Source organism: Hemibagrus wyckioides, linkage group LG14 (genome assembly GCF_019097595.1).
Source record: "Hemibagrus wyckioides isolate EC202008001 linkage group LG14, SWU_Hwy_1.0, whole genome shotgun sequence".
In the NCBI taxonomy this organism is placed as follows: Eukaryota; Metazoa; Chordata; class Actinopteri; order Siluriformes; family Bagridae; genus Hemibagrus; species Hemibagrus wyckioides.
Window position 1 is genome coordinate 6,378,246 of NC_080723.1, and position 24,958 is coordinate 6,403,203.

The 24,958-nt window shown below is 38.5% G+C and overlaps 1 protein-coding gene across 2 annotated transcripts; it reads right to left on the reverse strand.

The window, feature by feature from the left end:
- On the reverse strand, positions 1-24,545 carry wnt7bb (wingless-type MMTV integration site family, member 7Bb). Of its 2 annotated transcripts, none has more exons than XM_058408798.1 (4): positions 23,953-24,545; positions 15,383-15,609; positions 3,543-3,814; positions 1-602 (listed from the first exon to the last, which is right to left on the reverse strand). In XM_058408798.1, the coding sequence occupies exons 1-4, from the start codon at positions 24,021-24,023 to the stop codon at positions 123-125; spliced, it is 1,050 nt and encodes a 349-aa protein (XP_058264781.1). In that variant the 5' UTR covers positions 24,024-24,545; the 3' UTR covers positions 1-122. The 2 variants fall into 2 exon arrangements, with proteins under 2 accessions (XP_058264781.1, XP_058264780.1); XM_058408797.1 differs by lacking the exon at positions 23,953-24,545 and adding an exon at positions 21,595-21,941.
- Between the last annotated feature and the right edge of the window lie 413 nt (positions 24,546-24,958).

Sequence of the window (24,958 nt, forward strand, 5' to 3'; positions counted from 1 at the left end):
TATATATATATATATATATATATATATATATATATATATATTTAAAAAATATTATCTGTCTTATTCAGCAAGTCTTCCAGCCAAACTGTTCCTACATGTTCCTGTCCTCGATACACACTTGCTTATTTGCAGGTGAACACCTCCGTCCTCTCGCTGCAGGTGTTGCATTTGACAAAGCAGCACCACTGAAACTTGCAGTTACACTGCCACACCTTGGTGTACTGGTGAGTGTTGTACCCTCGGCCGCAGCACATGAGGTCGCAGCCGTCTGTATGCGCCGACGTTCTGTTACATAAACGACCCTGCGTCCCCACGCTACCGGTCTTAGCGTCCTCCTCACAGTAGTTAGGTGAACGCTCTATGTAGACCAGATCCGTCTCCTCGGGTTTTTGATAGCCATGGACTTTTTTCACCTTGAGGAAGGTGGGCTGGCGTAGTCTATTGGCTGGAACTACCTCCACATGGACTGCTTTATTGTACTTGTCCTTTAGCACGTAGCCTATTTCTCTAAACTTCGGAAGCGTGGTCCAGCATGTCTTAGTGGTGCAAGAGCCTGACACGCCATGGCATTTACACTCCAGCTTCATCCGCTCTTCCAGCACCTGAAGACAACCATGTAAACAGAGGTTACTAAACGGCAACCGGAAGAGAGCATTAAACAGCAAGGTTATGTGGTTGATATATATGTGTAATTAACAATACACAGGCAGAATCAATTATTACAGCAAATGTCTGGAGGAACATTTTATATCCCAACAAACAGCATCTCATTTCTACATTCTACTAGGTCATTTTACCTCAAAGAGATTTTTGTGAGCATTTGACATAGTAGTAGTACGAATGAAATAGTAGTTAATATTATTATTGATAATAACGTGCATGAGCGCTTTATGAAGTGTTTGTTGATGATATAATAAATGTCTCATGTAGACCACAATGTAACCCATTTATGTGACCCTCTACTAATTTGCTGTTGTACCGAAGAAGAGGTCATGTATGAACAAAAGTAATATTGAAAGAAAGAAAGTAATATTGAAAGAAAGAAAGAAAGAAAGAAAGAAAGCGTTAGCCATAATACATTATTTTACTACTTCTTCCTCTGTAAAGACCACATGAAAGGACTGCCATTTATTTTATATATATATATACATATGTGTGTGTGTTTGTGTGTGTATATATATATATATATATATATATATATATATATATATATATATATATATATATTCATAATGTAATATAATATAATAAAATTAATATAATACAGTAATTTACCAAGACAGTGGGATCACTTATTCCAATGATCACATGTCTTATAACTGGTTATTAAGTTACTGTATTCCCTTTAAGATTTGTTTAATATCAAAACACCAATAATATTAATCTATTAATTAATGCCTCATAATAATCCAACTTGGCCTCATCACTACCTGTATATAGTAAATTAATACAGCAGGACTGCCTAAAATGTTTTTTTTTTTGTTGGTTGGTTGGTTTTGTTGGTTTTTTTTTTTTACTTTATTCAGCATGTTTTTCACCACTAGCTAGCTGATCCAAGACAGATTATAAAGTCTAACTCCACATCAATCCTTCTGTATTAATGCCGGCATGACTTTACACACTTGAGAGAATACGTTTACATTTAGTGGGATGATGTACACCAGTTTTGCTCCGAGTTCTTCAAAGCTAGCTCAAACCACACACATGTCTGATAGCAATTGAAATTCCAGAGAAGCAGCAGTGCTTCTGCTCACTGCAGAGTCACATGGTAAATTAAAATCCTCCCAACCTCCCCTCCCACTCTGTGATGCCACCGCTCAACTATTACCATGATGGCTTCTTTATAAAAGGCAAAAAAAAACCTTGATGCAGTGAAGCGAATACTGTGTTTTCAGTGCAGTAGAAAGAAGCTCACAATAATATCCTGTTACTGACTTTACACTTCATGATTCCATGCAATGGACTGGAGGGGGACTGGCAGGGCTCCATCTGGCAACCGCAGTCTGGGCTCCGCTCGGCTCAGCCTGGCTCTTCCAGCACACACAATAAAGAGCTGCGTTATTAATTAGATCCATTTGCCACCAGAGTGCACTCTGAAGCCGAAGAGCTGCGCTGTTAGGGTGCATGTTATTTTATGTTCTTGGATGACTAATAACAAACAAACATGGCCAAGAGGAGCAGAGCCAAGCCAAACCAGTGCTGGAATCAGGAGGATGCCACAAGATGGTGGAGGGGAAAACGCACAGTAATTGGCTAAAGGAAAACAAGCTGTCAAAAATGTTTTGACTGTTAGTTATCAGCCAGAGCGTCTCCAAAATCACACCCTGAGAGCCTTTGTGTGGGGTGCTGCCTCTTTTGCTACATTTCACGGTTGTATGTGTTTCACCTCATACACTTGTTCTACCCGAGCCTAACCCAAACAAACTATACCACATACCACACAAGTGCTCAGAGTGCTTTTTTAGACCTTTTATCAAGCAAATAATATAAATATGTTTATTGGTTAATTATGATAGAGTTTTATCATACAAGAGCTGGGGCTGAACATCCCTATGAGCGAATTGGATTGTGGATTTCCTGACAGGTAGACCCCAAGTGGTCAGAAAAAGTAACCCAACCTCCTCCACCTACACCAACTCTGTACACAGATGTCATCCCAAAGGTGTGTATAAATCCCCCTCTTGTACTTCCTATTTGCACATGACTCCAAATACATCATCAATGCCATTTTTAACTTTGCTGATCCTTGGTCTCATCACAAAGGGTTCTGTGACAGCGTATCAAGAGATAAGAGCTCTCTTAATGCCACCAAAATGAAAGAAATGACAGTGGACTACAGTCAAGTGCATACCTCCATACACTCCATCTGTTCCGAAGAACTATCACTGAAAGAGTCAGAAAGTTCCTTGGTATACACATGACCAATGACCTCATCAGAAGAAGGTTTTCAAAGAGTCTCTACAGTCACTATATTGAGACATTTGGACCCTAAAATTCTCACCATCTTCTGCCGGTGTACCACAGAGAGCATTGTGCCTGACTGCATCACTGTATGTTGTGGAAGTTGCTCCACCCACAACCACAAGGTTCAAAGTCAGTGCTTGGTAAATGAGATCTAAGGTGAGTTAGTGAGCTTTCTTCAAGTCTCGTTGATGTCCTGTATCACTGGGAGTCTGTCACCCCTGACTGGTGAAGACTCCCAGTGATATAGGTCACAAACTCACCTTTGACCTAGCACTGATTTCTAGGCTGCCGGATTTCAGTCATGCCAGAATCCAGTCATGGACATGCATGCTAAAGTTCAGTTTCTACCCAGGGGCTATTAAGGCCCTAAACAACCTAAACAAAAAAATGTGAGACTCATCATAAGCACTTATGTCCATATGTCTTGACATACAGTGCAGATGATAAATAAACCTAAAATGTTTCAAGCATCATAACGACCTACTGGTTAGAACAGAAGAATATCCAATTTTATGCTTTAAGCAACACCACATGGAATGCTTTTACATGCCTAGTGTCTAGTGAAACTTTTAAATTACCTTTCTCCCTGCTTCGTTGTTGTGCAGGTTCATCAGTCGGCGAGCGGTTTTTTTAATCTCCCGAGCATCCACGAACCTCCGGGAGAACTCGATGCCGTGTTTGATGTCAGCGGAACATCCTCCCCACTTCCAGCCCTCCTCTTGGTTGTAGTAGCCCTGTTTCTCCCGATCGCAGCCACAATGGCTCATGTTGCCTTGGCTGCATGCCGCTGTCACTGCATGGGCCACTCCGGCAGCTGTGATGGCATAGGTGAATGCAGCCTCCTTGCTGCCTGGGGAAAGAGAGATTAGCCTGTGATATCTGCTCCACTCATTAACACTATGTCATATGTCACTAACAGTCAACTAGAAGAAGACTGGAATTAGTCAGAATTGTTTGGCCTGGAACCTGCAGCCCTACTGCTAACACCAATACTGTGTCTTATCTAAGTCTTAATCATGTACTTATTAAAAAGGTAAAATTGGTGGATGTTTGGAATTATGATTTTGGTATTTGGTGTCTTTTTGTTTTCCCATCATCCTAATCTTTTAAATCAAATACATTGTGATATAACAAAAAGTCTGCTTAAGCACCAAGTCATGGCATACTGACAGTGCAAGAAAGTAGTGCAGGTGCTGTCCATTGTGCTGAATTCCTCAAGCAAAGCACCTTGTAAGCTGGCCACATGAAAGAGGAAATGATCTACAGGAATCTCTGTCGCCAAAGATGACAACTGATTTTCCAGTGGTATGAATATTGTATAACAATCAGAATAACGTTTTCATGCTAACTATACTTTCTGGTCAGTAAAACAACAAAGATCATTTTATAAAAAGAAAAATAATTTACATTTACCCTGTAGCATACACATGTAAAGACCATCAGCCTTATCTTCTGTTCAATTCAATTGGATTAGAAGCCTAGACAATACACATTACTCACTATTCTCACAGGAGAATTCCTTCTCCTGTCCTCTTTTGGGGTTAATTTTGTTGTTGTTGTTTTTATTTCTCCTTAAATGTCTGACCAAACCGGACACTGACTCACTAGATACTCACTGTTGTTCTGGTTACAATTCAAACCCTGTACAGTCAGCTTGTGGTAACCTAAACAAACCTATATGCACAGAGACACTCACACTCACACACACACACACACGTACCCTGCTAAACATTTATGCAAACAGCTCACCACACACACAGTGCCAGCATAATGGTAAAAACACACGCGTATACTGCAGTCATGCAGGCACACGGGAAATGATGGAGCATCATTGGGTTGTCACCCCCTGTTGGGTCTGGAACTGGTGAAGCTGGTAATGAGAGCATATTATAGCAGTGTACAGAGAGAGGGAGAGAGACAGAAGTCTCTGTGTTTGTTCTGTGGTCTCGCCAAGCATAGACTACTTTCTTTCCATATATCATTGTTCACCCATACGTAAGAGTTTGACATTGCTCAATTCAGAACCTGCAGCTCTAAGCAATACAGTAATCTTTCTCTTCTGCAATCATAATAGGGAAAATGCAATAGTATGTATGGATGAATTAGTTTTCCCCATCTGTCTCTAACTTTCTTCCCTGCCCTGTTCTGCAGTATTGTGGTTCCTGACATCCAGAAATTTTTTTAAATTAAAAAAAAAAAAGAATGTGAAGAGTCCAGCTCCAATGCTGTGACTGTGTTCCAGGAGGAACCACCCTGGGATAGCCTTGTGCTATGCCAGTGGAAAACTGGACCGACCAGAAAAACCTCAATGGACTTGGAGCAGTCCAGGGAGAATAACACAGCATTATTAAACCACGTGGCTTAAAGGGTTCAGTGGCAAGTGTCTGTGACAAGAGTCCAAGATGAGTAGGAGAAGGGAAAGATGCTTCGTGTTGTTTTTTCCCCCACTCGGACCTATAGATATAGGTTTGGTTGACCTTCTTATTTATGGAAAAGATAGACATGTGTCTGTGGTGTTTGTGACAGCTGACAGCTTGGCTCTGATTCAGTGGAATGGACCGCTAAACAAACTCTGTATGAAACAGCAGTTCGGTTTTACGACCATAAAGAGAACAATAAGTACTAAAACACACTGTCTTTCTTTCTCCAGGATGCATTCTGTGGCTCGGCAATGTACAAGCATACAGTTCATTCATATTTCTCAAACTGAAGACATTTAAGGACACTGCTTCGACCGAGAGAGCACTACAACATCATGAAACAAAGACAAACATTTCAAATAGCCTCCTTGTTCTTTTTTTTTCTTTTAATGTAATCCACAGTGACAAAGTAATTATACTGGCGTAGCTATAACTGAGGTTTTTCTTTCCTTTATTGAAAGGTTTCAGGAGATTCACTTAGAAATTCTTGTTCCCCATTAGGGCCATCTCAGTACCTGTTGAATTTGGCAGAGTATATGATTGCTGAAAAATGACCTGAGAAAGCTGCACCATGATTTTTTTCTCTGCCTCAAAATTGTATCTGGGAGAGCACTGGAGCACTTTGTGGTAACGCATATTAGTCAGAAACACAGGGATATTACACACTTGCACCTTGAGGCTTGGGCACACTTAGCAATGTATGCAGTAAACGCCTACAGGGTTCAAGTGTTGATCTACAGGCAACTCCCAGTGACTACACTGTGCCTAGCCCTCCCTAGGTCTGAGGTTTCTCAAATGTTTATTCATCGCTGAAGCATTTGCCTCGATGTGTCTGCATGTAGTTAAGGTTGCACCACTTCCACCAGTTACACAAGGTGCCTGTTGATGCTTGAATAAATAAAGAGAAAGAAGTGGCACCCACTGGTGGTTACAGGGTGCTGCAGGACTAGAGCTAGCAAAGATAACAAAGTTTCAGTCATTTTACAGAACAGATCAATTCTCACAAACACGCCACGTCGATCAGAACATTATTATGTATAATTATAATTATATAGCATAATTATGTAAGGACTGAGCAAAATGATGTCTATATGTAAGATACATGTTGGTGTATGGAGCTGTTGGTGGTTCCTCTAGCAGAAGCAAAAGTAAGTACTGCTTTGTATATCAATGGTAGAGAAGCTGATTAATGAACTGTGCACTTTGGTTTTCCATTCGGATTAATGTCACATTGCCTTGAACATGCATTGAACGAATTATAGACAATGCTGTGGTTTACGAGTTTTACAGTTAGAGGAGGCAGCAAGGGCTTCTTGCTGAACAAAAAATACTTTGTAGTTTTGCCAGACAATCATGCTTTAGAACATGTTAAGTATACCGTGCGTGTGTGTGTGTGTATTCATGTTTTTTTTATCCATACAACAGAAGAAGGTGTATATACTTAGAAGTATTTGAACATGTTAATCGATGCTTATGAATATATTCACCACTATTTAATCCTTGAAATTCAAATTTAGAAAATTTTACAGAACCTTGTTTATGCTACTCAGTGAGGATTTTGTAATTTTCCCAACAGACCCAAGCAGAATTTATGAAAAATAATGAAAAAGATTCTGAAGTCAAAAATAATTGAATTATAAAGTGGCTGTATAACTTTCATATTTAAATGCTCTTGAACATTATTACCTTGCCCTGGAGGTACTAAAAGATCAAATACAAAGATTTCGTCTGTTCTTTTAGCACATATGAAAATACAATGGAATGCATATTCAAAGTAAATGTGATAAGGGGGGGGGGACTGACTAATAGGAATTCAGCCAGTTTCTCTCTCTCCAATCAATGCAGTGTATTCATTGCATTGTGTGAAGCTGAGCAATCTGATCTCCTAACATCCTGTTCAAACACCTCCGCTGGCCAGGCCAACAGAGGCACGCAGATCGGCCTGATAACACAGCCTGTCATCATTCCCTCTATCTGTCCTTCCACCCATCCATCTGTCTATCCATTTATCCTTCCTAAGTTCCAGTCATTGGCTGAGCCACCAGAGGCGGATACAGATTAGACTGATAATACTTCCTACCCAGTCATCCATCTAACTATCCATTTGGCTATCAGGCTCTGTTGGCTCAAAGGGATGGGGCGGGGAGGTGAGGTTAACCAGGGGAAACTGTGCTGCATCAGCACACACTGCTTAGCACAACGGCAAAATGGATCATAATATATAAGATTATCTATAATGTATGCGTATTGTACTAAAAAGTGGAAACGTACACTACATGGCCAAACATTTGTGGACACTTCACCATCACACCCTTGTGATTGTTGAAAATCACATTCCAGATTCCCTGTGTGCTGTTATAATAAGCTCTACTATGGGAAGGTTTTCCGATAGATGTTCCAGCGTGTCTGTGGGGATTTGTGATCATTCAGCTACAAGAGCATTAGTGAGATCAGGCACTGATGTTAAGGGAGTGGAGTGCAGTCGGCTTTCCAATTCATATCAAAGGTGTTCAGTGGCATTGAGCTCTGTTCCATGCAAGAACTTTGGCAAACCATGTATTCATTAAAATCAGATTGTTCACAGGTGCAATGTCATGCTGGAATATTTCTAGTGTAGGGAAATTGTACTAAAGTATACAAAGACACTCTATACAATTGTGTTCTTCCAACTTTGTGGCAACAGTTTGGGGCAGTGATGGTCAGGTGTCAACAAACTGTTTCCCTTATTATTATTATTATTATTATTATTATTATTATTATTATTATTATACAATTTCTGATATCCACGTTTGCAAATTCTCATTGAAGACATCACAAAACACTATCGAATAACATTTATCATTTGTCTCAATGAAAGGAATGAAAGGTATAAAAACATTTATAGTCTTAAAACAGTTTCATGCATTGAAAATGTAAAGGAATATTTATCATTCACTGCTTCTTTATAGGAACTGCTGAGTGCTTGTGCTGAGAAATTATAATGCTTTAATTGCTAATTTTAATAATGAGCATTATAATTGCTTGCTTTTAATGGTTGCAGTCTGTAATTTAGTACTATTTTGTAATACTAGTTTGCAGCTAAATTAATAGGACGTTACTGAAAAAATATTCTTGTCTCTCACTCTCTATCCCTATACTGTATCTCTCTGTGTTTTCTCTCTTTTTACCCCCTTGTCACTGTATGTTCTGAGTGGAACCAATGCTGAGTAAGAAATTTCAAGCTTCCTATCCCTTTTTCTTAGTCTATTCCATTTATTAATATTCATTCTTATCTCCTGCTGCAGAATTTTCTCTATAAAACTAGATATCATTTCGGTCATGTCAACTCTCTGAATGGATTTAACAGATTTTAATGAAACAAATGGAGTGTAGGTAGGTTTGGTCTTGGCAGACTAGATCTACGACGGAGCTGCTACTCAGCTCTATTGGACGTGTTCAGATGTAGAGATTAGAGACCGTGCTGTTGATCGAGCAGAAGGTACAGCAAGAGGCACCCCCCGTATTGGATCTATACAGTGGTGCAGAGGAGGAGGAGGGTCGAATTCACTTAGATCTTGGTAAAGGCTTTGCCCAATGAGATGTTTGGGTCAATAAATGGTTACCTGAATTTGGAACAATAGCCGATAGGTTGGGTTGCTGGTATGGAGGAAACCAATCAGAGCACAGATTCACGACTCAATATCCAAAACATGTCATTTCTGATACTGCTCTGGGGGGCTGAAAAATGCCCTTCATGCTTCCATGAAGTGGTAGCTCAGTGGTTAAGGTATGGGACTAAGTTGTGGGATGTTTGTGAGTTTTACTCCCAGGTCCACCAAGCTGCTACTGCTGGGCCCTTGAGCAATGGCCCTTAACCCTCAATTGCTCAGTTGTATAAAATGAGATAAATGTAAATCGCTCTGGATAACGGTGTCTGCCAAATGTAAATTTAACGCTGTTTACTATTTCTAAGTGAGTGATAGTAAGAATAAAGCTGTACACTAATAAGAACTATATCTATGCCAATTCTAGTAACAATGTACCCTGAATGAGATGCCAGTCCATCGGAGTGCACTATTCACACACTCATTCAGTCGTGAAACAGCAATGTTACCCATTACACTACTGCTTAGACCTCTGTCTGACTTTTTTTGACATGCTTTAAATGGCCAAATTATTATGTATCATTTTAGAATTTCAAGGTCTTGATGATATATAATGACTATATAATAGTAAAAGTTGTTGTAGTTCTGGATAGAAGGAAATTGTAATGCCTGTGTGTTTTCTCTGTTGCATTCAAGTTGCTCAAACTGAGTTGACAAATAACTTAAGAATTTGAAGAGAATCTCACAGTCCCTTACCAGGATATGTGATGTCAGTTATGTGATTTGCCTGAATTTTAAGGCTTCCAGGAAAAGTTTGGGCATTGACTAGGTCTCTTGTTCTAAGTGGACCAGGATTAGAAGGCAGTATAAATAACTGTAGGCACTAAAGGCAATAATGTTTCTCATATTATTGACAGACCTTCCCAACTGAGTGACATCACAATTCAATTGAAAATAAACCAAAGTTTGTTCAACAACATTTCTCTTGAGTTATTCCACTTACACCACGAGTCAGCAAAGGCATAAATTAAACCAGATGGGTATGATTTTTAGCATGTGAGAGAGAGGGTAGCTCTCTCTTATTATTTGTAACAAACAGGAATTTGCAGTCAAGTTCAGATTTTGTGAAGCAACATTGGTCAGGTTCTGTGGAAATGTATTATATTTTTGATACAGAAACACAGGTTCGGCAGATACTTTCAGGATCTCGGTTTGCATCAAAGAAAAAACATTTTTTTATTATTATTCTTTCAAACCAGCCATGTTATGATTCATATGGGATGCACAAAACAAGTATGATCTCATGGACAAAAAAATGCAATATAAAGTGCTAGTTTAGAGAAATAAAGTTTGATCTCAGGAAAGGAGTCTACAATTTAATTCACTCAGAAAACCTGTGAGTTGTCACGAAACTTGCATCTAGGGGAAATAAATAAAGTAAAAAAATTAATAACAATGAATTTATTAATCTATTAAGATTGAGGTACAGTGTGCATTGGGGTATTCACGTGTAACATAGCTAATAACCTACAATCCTCGTACAGTAGCACAGAGAGTTGAGCGCCGGTTGGTAGACCAGAGGTAGATCTCAGTTTCGCTCGATTCTGACATTTAATGTGACGGAGCAGTCCAGCGCCACTGTCTGACAGTTTGATGTAACCACAATATGTCATAATGAAACATATTGTTTAGGCTATGAATGCACTCAAAAGACATCTGAATGGCATTTGGGTAAAATATAAAATACATAAGTAAATATGACACTTTTAATCAATCGCATCCTCCCTGTAACATCCATAAAAGTTTTTTGTTCTTGAAGAAGGTCATTACTTAGATTAAGGACAGCACAACCCTGACCAGGATACAGCAATAACAGAAAGCATTTCATTTGCAGTGAGTTGTCATCAGAGCAGACAAGTGTTTATTCATTTTATCCATCCAACCAAAGTCTAGTCAATGCTTTCTGTCTAAATGCCTGTATGCCTGCATTCAAATGTTTATTTGAATGCTTGCCATCTTCTTATCATGATTGTATTAGCCTTTCTTTTTATTTGTTTGCTTAGGAAAAAGTCTAGACGCTATCTCTGACTCAAACTAGAAATGTCAGGGGTGTGAACAATAAAAGGCTAATTTGAATAACCTGACTGGGCTTCCCTGTATTCAACCTATACAGCTGTGTATACCGACTATGTAAATATTAACATAACCTTTGAACTTGGTGACCAATTCTGAATTCTGGCCCCAGTTTGTGCATAAGAGTTGAGTTTGATCTGACCAATTTACCAGCCAATGCAGTAGAGAAGCAGTAAGAGGACACGGCAACACACCACCCGTATTACAGCTCCGGATTCTGACAGTATAATATGCAAAAAACATTCCAGTGACTCTTTCGGATTGAGGTCTTTTGTTGCCATTAAGCACAATAACCCTGAACTTGATAACATTTAAGATTTGTTTCAGGCTGAAAAGCTTGTGTGTGTGAGTATAGTCAGAACAAATTTGTACTGCAGCAATAATTCTCTGAGCTCAGTGACAAACTCCATTAACATGGATACACTGAATCACCAGGATGACAGAATAGTAAATGCAAAAGAGTTTGAGTACTTTCCTCTTTCAACACCTCCATTGTGTAGCGGAGATTGGAAAAGCCTTTGCTTTAGTCCGATTTCAAACACAAGATTACAGGATCTTTTTCATAGCTACGTGATGACACTTGCAGTTGTGGTTTACTGGATTGAAATTTTAATTCATGCTTACTTTTAAAAGCTTTTCCCTTTTCATTTGTCATTGTTTGGCTTGAACTTGTGTGTAGTTTAATCACATTGGACTATACTTTTGGATCTACAATTTTTATACATTTTGCTATCTATAGGCTTTTCATTTTCCTCTTTTGTTATTGTATCAGATGCAACAGAAGGATATAGACACTCTTAGCCACCATTTTCCTTCCACAGACATTTATATTTCCCGGGTAACACTGAAATGAGGATCGGATTACCTGACCATTTTCTGAAACAGAATCTTTCCTTGAATGAAATCTCTGGAGGCTTGGTAATATCCAATAACCCAGCTATTAATCTGTGCCGCACCGGAAAGCCAAAATAAAACGGCCAGAGATTGTCCAAGCTGACTGAGACAGGCCAAGCAGAGAGCGAATCAGCTTTGTGGTTATATGACCTTTAACTCTTTGAGTTACAGCACTATCCATGTAAGGAAAAGTTTTGGATGGGAAAAGGAGCACTTACAGTATACAATAAAAAAAAATAAGCTAACTGGAATGAGAAGAAATTCTTTGCTTGAAAGTAACTTGAATTTGAAGCATGTTTCTAGCAGGATATTTTCAATCAGTCTCATAGTAACAACTTGGATCTATCGGACCCAAGCTGTAAAATTTACCTCAGTTGTAAAATTATTCGCATGATTAAGAGGCTCAAAATCTCGGTTTTTGGATAGGTTTGACTATGGAACAGTTAAACTTCTGAATGTGAATTTCTCTCGAGTCGCTAATAAAACATTCTCTTTTATTTATTTATTTTTTACGATAGTGAAAAGTCAAATTAGTTACCAAGACCAAGTAGTAGTGAATACTCAGTTTTCACTGGGTACAGATTGTCTCTCATGAAGAATTTAAGCATATTACATTTTGATATCATGATACTTAACATTTAATTCTATATATAACTGTTTGCTAAGCTGTCACAGTATTGTATTTTTAATATAATGACTTCACACTGGCCCTGTGCTGTTCAGCTCCTATCCTGCTTCATGGTCATCTGTTTACTAATAGAACTCACCTGTTTGTAGATAAATAACTCCAACTCTCTGGGTGCGTCTCAATCGTCTCTCTAGCTCCCTACGTCGTGTTCAGACACTAGTAAGAAATCTGGCTCACACACTGATGACTCTATTTCTAGTGACATTCTAATTTCCTCATCACTCACTGTAAAAACCCAAATATGTCAAATGTTTAAGCCTTATTTCATATCATTTCTTGGCTTAGTCACACATGCTCCTGTCATGGTACTGCAAGCAGGACTGTAAGCGAGCTAGTCTTGTTTTTAAAATCATTAAACAATTACAAGTCATTAGACTCCAACAAACCGTGTATAGAATGCCAAAGTTAAAAAGGGAAGTATAACAAGCTGAATGTAGAAGTTGGCTAAGAGTTTGTCTACCATTTGTTTTTAACTGAGAGGCTTCAGAAAACATGATATTATTTCCAGTAAGGAAACGTAGTAAGCTTAGATGCTCCCTGGTTTTTACGGTGCAATGTGGGATTTTTTCAGGGAGCGAACGTTCCGGTGTAATGAAAGGATCTTGCAATTCAATTTTAAATTCATAAATTTATCCCTCATGAGTAAACCAGAGGTGATGGCGGCTGATACGACATGAGGAAGAACTCCCTGATACAACATGAGGAAGAACTCCCTGATACGACATGAGGACCAAACCTTGAGAGGGACCAGTTTTGATTAGTGTTAGAGCATAACCTGCTTCTCATTTTTCCAGTTAATCTGACTGCTTGACCATTAGCCTGAATCATATTATTGAGTATTGCCTAGCCCTTGTGTTGTCTGATGAAGTGGTTTTAATAAAACGCTGCTCTTAGGTTCCTCTGTCTGCATCATGACACAGTTTCTAATGACTTGCATGTGATGTTAAAATATACATCATTTGCTAGCATGTAACCTTAGACAAAAAAGCACTTCTAGCCTAATAAATAAATGTTAGACCTTGTATCAAAGAGCAAACTGACTAACATACAGAAAAAAATCCCACTGAAATCTGTAAAAAAAAAAAAACAACAAAAAAAACCCAACAACAAATATGGCTAAAAGCAAAAAGCAGAACAGAAGAAAATTATAGCTATGAGCCTTGCAGTTCTATTACGATTGTGAGGAACATATTCCTCAACTGGAGCAACATCTCTGCAGACCACTTTGAGAAATATTGTCCTGATTCATTTTTAACTTTCAGCGTTTAACTCATACGTAATTTTTTTGGCTCGTGTTTTTTTTGGCCTGTGTTCATTATTATTATGTCTATAGCTAGCCCTTTGTAGTAATTTATTTGGAAAGCATATTGCAAAACTAAAACGATTTATATGCTGCAAATAAAAAATTTTTTAATTCTGATTAGACATGTAACATAAAAATAACAAATCATGTAATATATTTAAGTACACCTGCATATTAGCCATATTCATGGATTCATGCAAGGGTGTAAGTTTTTCAGTCTCACCATATTTTAGCACGAACAAACCAAAGGAGAGAAATATATATATATATATATATATATATATATATATATATATATATATATATATATATATATATATATATATATATATATAAGAGTAATACTTTTCTACGGCCTTCTCTGGAATGTCACTCCAAAATAAAAAGCATTATAAATCTTTGTTGTGTTGTACTTCATTTTGACAGGAAAAAGAGAGAAAGAGGAGGACAGAGATAGAGTAGCATCCATTTATAAAGATTTAAACTTACTGCCTGACACAATGTGCACTATATAGCACTAAAAACATGCTTCATGTGCAATATTCCTGCTACCTTTTTGTCATAAAGATCTTTCCTCTAAATTACACAGCTTCGACACAACCAGGCTTCGGTGGCAGGTCTTCTGTCCTAAGACCAGATGCAATTGTCATGCCCATTTTTTTTTTCATTTAACTGTTCCAAAGGCAATAAAAACCACTGATGTAACAGAAGTGATTAGATGTGTGGTTGTGTAATTGGATGTGTGGTGGCTGTGTAAAATGCAGAAATCTGTTGGTATGTGGACGCTTCTATTCAGAAGGTTGAGTTTGAATACCAGGGCTGCCACTGCTGGGCCCCTGAGCAAGGCCCTTAACCCTAAATTGCTCAGTTGAATAAAAAAAACATGCAATAAATTGTAAGAAATGTAATTTACATTTCTCCAGTTTACAAATGTGGTTTTGTAAGAAAAGTAATGTAGTAGTTTGCTCATTTACTGGGTTAGACCATGTGGGTTAGGCAATGTGAAAGCTGGTTCTCCAAATATTTCAATAATTACAATCTTACAAATGACAACAACTAAGCCTTTAAAAGCATTGACAGCATCATGGAATGAAGCTTGGAAAAGTGTCTTGTCCTAGTCAAGCTCAATGAGTTTCCACGTCTCATTGACCGGATATAGACCTCAAGTAGAACGTTTACCAAATGTGCAGAAAACGAATTGAATTGGTTATAAAAAAAAAAAGAGAGAGAGAGAAGGCTTCAAATAAATTGCTAAAAAGGAAAAAGAAACGTGTTGATAAAGCTACAAAGAATGATTTATCACCAGAGATTCTTCTAAATGACATCAAATGAGATCTCCAACTGACCTTTTGCTTTCTCAGAGTGAACCAAAAATTAGCCCTTAGTACAGACTGACCTACTCGGAGTTCCTGGCCAAAGACAGTGCGCTCTCCCAGGGCCGAGCAATTCCAACGGCCGTAGCGGAACTGGTACTGACACTCATTTATGCCCAGCTGAGCCCCCTCGCCTATTACAATGATGGCGTCGGGACGACTTTGGCAGATGGCCCGCTGGCGAGGAGCCAGGCCTGGAATCTTATTGCAGATGATGTTGGCACCCAGGGCCACCACAGAGGAAAGGGCCCTTAAAGGGGGAAGACAAGCAGAGACACAGTTAATTAGTAGAGAGAAGCAAACTGATATGTGTGGTGCATGTAGGATATTAATACAGAAGAAATAAATCTAAAGATATGCAAAATGTTACACTGATGCAACACAATTCATATTGTACAGTTTATAGTTCATTAAATTCAAATTAAATTTTTATTTGTCACATACAAAATCATACACAGTACGACACACTACACAGTAGTGAAATGCTTATTATGACTGTCCTACATTTGAAGAAGAGTATAAAGTATAAAGTAAAGTGTGTGGACAAGAAAAGTATAGGGATGTAGGTAATAAAAATATAAATGGAAAAATAGGAAGAATAAAAACTATCTTAGTAGAAATTAAAGACATGATAAATTATGAAAAACACCAATAGTTACGTAAAGCCAATTGTGTATCGGATATACATATACAAATATATGTGTATATAAAAATATAAATATATAAAATGTGTACATAATATACACATAGTATAAACATAATAATATAATACAATATATTATATATTATACAATAATATAGTAGTATAATAATATAATATCTATAACTATAATATGATAATAATAATATGAAAATGTAATATAATGTAATATTTATAAAAATATATAAATAAATTAAAAACAATATCTATATATATATATGTATAAACATCTATAATATATATATAGTATATACATGTATGTAGATAGAAAAAGTCAAATATAAATATAAATGTAATGACAATAATACGGTATGTAAAGTGTCGGTGCAGTATGCACACAAAGATGTCCAGTGAGTGTGGTTATTGTGTGTGCAGAGTAGTGCAGGGTATACAAGTAGTGCAATTTGTGTGTGCAACAATCAGCTGAGGTAGAATGTAAACAGCATGAAAGACTAAAAATATTTTACTGCACTTGTTTAATTCAATATCTTGCTGTACATACAAAAATCATAAACTTGTCTATATTTTATAGCACTTTAGCAGACATTAGCATTAATAAAGGGACAGAGGATACATAAAGCAAGAGCAGGGTATATTTACAGTCACAATTTCCTAAAAAACATAGGTTACATGATATATTTTAGAAGGTATAAAGGACAAACATTTGACAATCATTGTCGGAATGGTCAGAGCAGAAAATGATATTTTGTTTATTTGCTTGTGGATGAGGTCTGTCCGCAATGGTTTGGCACATGTCCCTGATAAAGTAAGTTGGGTTGGTACACTAATTGTTAGGTAACATAGCTGGAATTGTTTCCAGACCGAACCAACGCCAAGCATGCCGCAGGCAACGACACGATTTGTAATTTCTGCTTCTCAAATATAGAAGTGGTTCACATCTTGACCCTGAAGTCACCATAAACGTTATTCCTTTTAATTTGGGATCTCACAATGTTTACAAAACAGGGATGGTATGACACAAATAAAAGTTCATGAGAGATTCACACACCATTCGTAGATGCTTAAAGGTACCACAGATCTAAATCCGTTGTCTTCTCAAACATTACAAAGCATGGATGTACAATCTATAAGTAAGATAAACATCAGAGTCAACCAAAAATTAGCTCTTAGTACAGACAGACCTACTCGGAGTTCCTGGCCAGAGACAGTGCGCTCTCCCAGGGCCGAGCTATTTCAACAGCCCTAAAGGTAGCACAGATCTAAATCTGTTGTATTTTCGAACATGGACGGGCGATCTATAACTCCATATATTCCTCTCTTTTTAGCAGTAAATACAGAAAATATAAACATTTACCAAGCTCCATGTCAACCTCAGGTGAGGATGACTAGGTTATAGTAAGATACCTGGAATGTGTTCCATTTGAATGTGTTACTCAATTCCCAAGTGGCATATTCTCTTTCCTCAGTGTTCTGTTGCTCTGTTGATTCAGTTCTGACAATAATTCCCAAATAGGCATTGGGTATTTTGGGCGTAGTTTGTGCTTGTTAAACAACCTAGCCCTTTTGTTTACAACTATCTAACCCATGCAGATATATGTCTTTCAAACATATCAGACACAAGGGCCATAAAAACCCATGGAAGCACATGCCAGCTTTGAAGTATGACGTCGACCACTGAGGACTCCACCACAAGCAGGGCAAGCTGCAGCTTGCAAGCTGTGTGTCAGCAAAAAGAAAAAAAAATGAGTGGAGGGGGTGGGGGTAGGGCACTTACAACTTATGGATTCCCTTTCAGAACACATGAAAGTGGGGGAAAAAAAGGGAGGGGAATGTTCACTGGAAATTGGATATGGTTGGCTTGAGTCTACTTTAGTTGCATTTCCATGTCCACAAAGGCTTAAGAATTATTCTTAAATGCAAAACCACATGTGCAATGAAGACGGAGATGAGGAACCAACAAACGTATCCTTCGCTCCAAGATTGGGATACATCCCTCGTCTCTACAGAGAATCAAATCCATGTGTTTTGGACTGCAAATGGAAGCAGGTAACGTATACGTATAATTGAAACTCTTGAGGAAAAAACGTAAGGTGTTACAGCATTAGGACCCTGACATTGCAAGAAATTGCATAAAAGAAACAATGACAGCCGTTATGGTGTTATGACATGTATAATGTGGACCTCATTATGAATGAGTCAGTGGACACTTGCTCCTGCCCCAAGCCCTGTGCCAGACCCAGCACTTCTCTTCAAAGAGGTTTTATTGACATGTTGTATTGTATTGACATGTTGTAACTTCAAGGACAAACAGGGGCCAGAATAAAACAAAAATAAAAACAACTAATAAAAATGATATCTTTTTGGCCACTAATTAAGTAAAAATAAAACAAATAACTCCATATTCAACCCTGTCTCCTTTGGCCAACAACATTTTTCCTTTTCTTTAGGACCGATTAACACAAATATGAATTTCTGAACCACATTTCTATAAGCATCATACTTAAGCATGATGAGTCCTGTCACAAGGAAACATGAGAAGAAAAAATTGAATGAAATTGTCAAACTTGGACAGACGTTGGCTATGATATTACATCAGAAAAACTACAGAAGGTTCGCTTGAGTTACCACCAGAGACTTCAGATATAAAGTGACTAAGCAAATTCTAACAGAAAGGGTGAAAACATTTCATCTTCATTTTACGTAGCAAAAATGAGATTAAAAAAGATTTGAGAATTATTCATCAAAATGCTTGCCGCTATATATTTATTTGCAGAACGGCTTTCAGAACATGCAGACTCTTACTGAGCGAGCCAAATGAGACAAACAGAAAGGAGGAAAAGGTTACATTGAAGACACCTTGAGATAAACTATCACTTCAATATTCTGTACAGATTTATCCATTATGTCCTTATGATTTATGTCCTTCAGTACGTGTCTGAGAGCTATTGGGTCATTAGTCACTTCTGCTTATTTGCTGCTTTGTACTTAGATTGGTAGAAATATTTGTTGAACTTCTGGAAAAACACAAAAATCCTTTTTCGAAATGTGCAGCACTGCATATGTCAGTTGTTTCAAACCGCAAAAAAGCACACGCTGCAACAGTGTATATATCTATAATCCCTTTTCAACCTCATTTGTAAATATGCTTTTCTAAATTAGGCAGAAATGAAATTGAGATTATTATGGAACAAGCTTCACACAAGTGAACCATTTCCTCTTATTGTTTATTTGGTGTCCACTAAAGACTATGTATAAATGGCATGCCAGCTTTCCAGCAAGTACAATGCCCTGCCTGACATGTCTGCTTAGTGGTGATTTTGGTCTAACAAGCTGAATATAAACTTTCTACCTCAGGCCAGGTTATAAGACGAGGAAGAGGAATAAAGCGAGAGCTCAAGACAATCACTGGCTGGCAGGTCTGTGGTGATGTCACCGCACCATTGCATGTAGTCAACACTGTTTGTTGATCGTGTCACGGTCTGGTGGTGAGGCTTTCAGGAAACTCTTCTGTGTGTGTACACAGTGCACTGCTCACCACCTCTGCCATTCAGTTCTAGTGGTTTTCACAGACCGGCGAAGGTGGACGTTAGACAACGCTACGTGACACTATATTTCTACAGGCTCAGCCGGACTGGAAGGATTAATAGGTTCATGGGCTTCATGGCAAAAGAAAAAGAGCAAACGATCAAGGAGTTTTTGTTAGAAAGCGCACACACTTTTCTGGTAGTTCTATAAACAGAATGTAAAAACATTAATTTAATTGGAGAACCATTGCATATAAACCATGCATTGGTTGATGGAATTGTGGTTGATGGAGTTGTGGTTGATGGAAAATATAGTGAAATAAATCAAACATGTACCATGAGAAAGATTTCAACATGAGCAGGACTTTCTGGTAAATGATAAATAAATAATCCTGCAGACAAGTAAATGCTCTCTACATTTAAACAAGAGAAAATAAATGGTGTCTTTGTGCTTGGCTTAAGATATCATGCAGTTCAGTGTCCACTTAAAACAAATCTGACTAAAAGAACCTCAGAACTACCAATGTGTACTGGCTGGCACCAGATGCTTACGGGAAACTCTCCGATCTCAACCTCACTCGCTTCTGCACAAAGGGAGTTGAGAAAAAATAGTTTCCATTTGATTAAACTGAATTTGTAAATCTGTTGACGATTACAGTTGTATTCATTTTAGGTTAAAACTTGACTCTGCTGACACAGAGACTCTGTTAGGCCTGGGACATAAACGATATAAAATTTCTGCTGGCATGAAGGTGGTTAAAAAAAGCTAAATATTGTGTAACCAATTATTATTATTATTATTATTATTATTATTGCAGTTGTAATATTCTTCTACAATTCTACTATTAACCAACAATTATTCTAGTATTATTACTATTGATGGTTGAATTGCTTTTTATGCTGCTGTTAATGATTTGATTTTATTTTTAGTCTTTTTAGTGTAGTGAAACGATTTTTTAAAATAGAATTTACTATATTTCAAATACAGAAGGTTCAAATTGCAAAAACAAACAATGACATGTCGTTTGGTAATGTGCAGACCGAGGCTATACTAGGCCACTGGGACCAAAAGCCACATCTATTTTAACCTCGGATTTGGGGTATCCGGCATTCAAATGTAAGAGTTCAGAATGACAGTTTTGCAAGGCGATTTTTAAAACTCAACGATCTGAGGAACCAACAGGTGACTGACTGCATAAACAACTATATATATATATATAGTCATTTATATAAAATACACATTTTGTAAAATTAATCTACATTTCTCAGTCTCAGGCAAATCCTTCAGTGTTTCACTAGTGTACAACTATGCCTATTAAACATTTCCTCCTTGCAGAAACCAAAGGATAAATGAGACAGCACCTGTGCGGAACACAAGCAGCCCTTGGTGTCTCAATCTCCCTGAACATTTCTGCCACTCAGTGGCCAAATGAGATCTATTCTTTTTTGGATCAAGTATCAACAGTGCCTTAAAGAAATTTGTGACAATTACATAGACTTATATTTTAGAGGTTTTATATGAGAATGTAATTATAATATAGTTAGGCAGGTAATCAGAGGCTTACTGGAAATACAGCCTTCTTTATCCTTCACGTGCAGTATGCAGTAGCGGGTTAGTGATCAGAAATCCCAGCACCGCCACGCTGCCACTGTTGGGCCCTTGAGCAAGGCCCTTAACCTGGTCTATTCAGTACCCTATGAGGCTCTGACCCCAGCTTCCTAACATGCTGGAATATGCGAAAAATGAATTGTGCTGAAATGTATTTGGGACAAATAAAGGCTTCTGTATCTTCTTTAATTGAGTGCGTTATTACGAGACAAAACTACTATCTAATTCTGTACGTTTGTGCCTAACTTGAACTCTTTTCAAAGACGCCATATTTTATACTCCTTTGCATTGATGTGGCGCGTTTAACTGAAAAAGTGGAACATGAGTTGCAGTAAGTAAAAATGATACTTTTACAGGAATATCTAGTAAGATAGAGCTACTGAAGTGAAGCAGAGTTTATCTGGTCTAAATCAGCAGATGTGCTCTGATGCTCGCACTTACAGGTAGCTGCCGCTGGTGAGGATGAGGAAGATCTGAGGATAGTAGACTGACAGCAGCACAGTGCGCGACGAGAACACGATCATGGTGACATTGAGCGAACTGCCTCTTGCAGACCGACTAAAAGAAACGCGATCTCCTTGTATCCTTTGAGACGAGCGTTAAGCTGTCCGTCCTCAGTTCGGAGCTGCTTCGTGGTACAACGCGAGCTTTTTACGCGGCGCGACAGCAGCAGCAGCGGCGGCGAGCGCGGAGAGCGAATGTGTCATGTCTCCGCGGGCGAGGCTGTTACCATGTGGTTGCCAAACTGGAACGATGATGGTTTTAAGGATTTTCGGATGGCAGGGGAAAAAACGTCTCTCTCTCTCTCTCTCTCTCTCTCTCTCTCTCTCTCTCTCTCTCTCTCTAGATTCGGGGGCTGCAATTGGGTAGATGCGCGGCTGTCCGCCCCCTTTACTTTTGACAAAAGGGGCAACCCTGAGTCCAGTTTCAATAGACCGTGCATGTCTGCTGTGGACATCAGCTTCACTCTGATGTTGGCTGTGGTTCAGCATGCTTCACTGCTTACTCCTAAGCTCTACTTCTATGCCCAACAGGTATGCCCAATGCCTCTATCTCACGAAAACAAGCAGGTTTCAACACGAGATTGATGTATTCTCAATTCTAACATTACCCTACAGTTTAAAGTCCATGCTAACTCTCCTAATCCACCTCATAAAGATCTTGACAACAAACTGTTTAAGGAAATTTTAGGAGATTTTTTTTTCTTTTTGAATATGAAACGGTGTAGGGGGTCTCCAGGATGGGAGCTGAGACAGACTACAGTCTACTGTTACTTCAGGCTGAATGAAGTTATCTGTCTGCACAAGCACCTGAAAGCCGGTCTGTCATCACCTGCTGTCTCGTATCGCAGTAGAGTGCTACAGCGTGGTGGGTTCTTTAGTAGCTGCAGAGGGCCTGGGGGAAACAAACAGGTTTGGCCTGATAAATCCGAGATATCTGATCTAGCTTTGCTCTACTCATCTCGGCACATAACATACTTGCTAAAACATCAGACATCATGCAACTCTTTATTAACTGCAGGGACGAGTTGGTACCTACACTATAATAATGATGCATAAATAGTTCATATAGATTTCCAAATGGTGTTGTTTACACTGCTGGACAAAAAGGCTTAGGCATGTGCAAAAAAAAAAAAAAATCTATGAAGCAATGATGCTTTTTAACAAAACTAAATTAATCCTTTCTACCTGGCACTGAGTGGAGATTACTGAAAAGTAAATAAAATCAGTACTACTGTGACCATGCTTTGAGTTTAAAATTGCACCAGTTCTCTTAGTTACACCGTGGTGTCGTTTATAAGGAAACAGGCTGGTAAGTTATTTCAAGCATCTTGGAGAGCTTGCCATAGCTCTTTTGTAGACTTTGACTGTCTCACTTGCTTATGTTTCTGCAGGTAATTCCAGACAGCCTCAATCTCAATGTTATCTGAAAAGCATTCTGTTACTTAATATCCTCCTTTCTTTAATGGCATGCAAAAACTTTTCTATGTAGCCCAATATTTATTTCTGTTTGTTTATTTGTTTATGCATTGCACTGTAACGAATTTTGTGTCTTTCCTACTGACACTAACGCAGAAGACATGTACACATATAAATAAATAAATAAATAAATAAATAAATAAATAAATAAATAAATAAAACAAGAGTGTAGGGTGCCTGAATCTTTTGCACCGTACTGTATATGGTCTAGAGCAGAGTATTTTAAGTAGGATGTAATTATGGCATACCTCATCTAATAGCAGGTACATGCTTGTTAAAGAAAAAATAGTAAACGTGTGTACTTTCCTTGCTATTATGATTGTTTTATTAAGCGATTCCGAACAAGCATGCATTTCTGCGTACTACAGGTGAGGTTATTGCAAAACGCAAGTGAGAGAAGGAATGTGGAAATACAGCTCGAGCAGTGCCGTTATTAATGAGGGTTAAGGAAAGTGTGTGTGTGTGTGTGTGTGAGAGAGAGAGAGAGAGAGAGAGAGAGAGAGAGAGAGAGAGAACAAGCATTTACAGATCATTTACGTAACATGTTTTGTGATTTTATCTTAATATGCGTTAGACAACTATTTAAAGCAGTTCATACATATATATACATATACTAACTCAGGTTACATGCGCCATACCACAATGTCAAATTGTTGTTTAATTTATTGAAACAACCTGGATTTTAGTCACAATGTCAACAGAGTAATGCTTAGGCGTATTATAAGGCGTGTAGGATGTATTGTATAAGTATGTCTGTGAGTATGTTTAATAAACAACCCAAAAATGCGACGTCAGATCACTGTGTAAAGGCGGAACTCACCCGAGTCGCAAATAAACGATGGCGAAACAGAGCAGCACTTTAATCATCCACTGTGTTAGGGATCTGGGCATGGTGTTAAAAAGCGCTGTGCCCGGGCCATTAACTCAACAAACTCCACTCACATTGGCACTTCACTTCAGCGTGTAGCTACAGGTGAAGCAACAGTATCTGTCTGGTAAACAAGGTGCTCCGAGTTCCTTTATAGGCTTCGGGAATCCGACACCCATACTGAAAGTTAAAATAAAGCTAATAGATGCTATGCGGTCTTTTGTTGGGAGTAGAATACACACACGCGCGCGCGCTCTCGCGCTCTCGCTCTCTCACACACACACGCACGCACGCACGCCCGCACCAACTACAAAGCGAGCCCGTGTCGTGGTCAAGTCTACGTCCCCTCCGTCGCGCTCTTTGTTTCAAAAGCGGACCAGAATTGTGTTGCTACTCTTCTCCTCGTCAGGTGAACCTGCTTCTCAAGTTCCCACTTCGGCACTTTTTCTCCTCCTCTCCCTCCCGGCGGAATGCTGAAGGTGGAGGCTATCAGGTTCAAAGCGCATCGAATGCCGCTCTCGGTGTCCTGACGACATCTTACGTTCTTTCCGCCTGACGGCAGGTAGACGAAGGCAGGTGTCTTAAGCCACGCCCATATCGTTTATTTTCGCCGCTACTGTGTGTGCGCTGGACAAACTTCATCAGCTGCACGTGCTGTTGTTGCAGAGGTTTCCCACACGACTACACGTCAAGTAGCATTCACCCTTAAAAAGTGCTTTTAAATTACAGTTTTTATATAACATAAAAATGTGTTATGTTTACAGGATGGTGACTATTTTTGGCAAATATTAACCCTGTATTAGTGTATACGCTAGTAAAATCTTTGTTTTGCTAAAGCACTAAATGTGACCATTTATTGTAAGTTAACTCGATGCTTAATCAGTTAAAGCTGGTTCAGGGGGTTGTATCAATAAAAGCTAGTTTAGCTAGTTATGGTGGCTCAGTGGTTAGGGCTTTG

What these genes read in the sequence shown, in the direction of transcription:
- wnt7bb (XM_058408797.1), bottom strand. Translation starts at nt 21,677, where the DNA reads ATGATCGTGTTCTCGTCGCGCACTGTGCTGCTGTCAGTCTACTATCCT. An exon ending in CTCACCAGCGGCAGCTACCT is followed by an intron (nt 15,610 to 21,594) that starts GTAAGTGCGAGC and finishes TCCCCCTTTAAG; the next exon opens with GGCCCTTTCCTCTGTGGTGG. An exon ending in TGGCCAGGAACTCCGAGTAG is followed by an intron (nt 3,815 to 15,382) that starts GTCAGTCTGTAC and finishes CTCTTTCCCCAG; the next exon opens with GCAGCAAGGAGGCTGCATTC.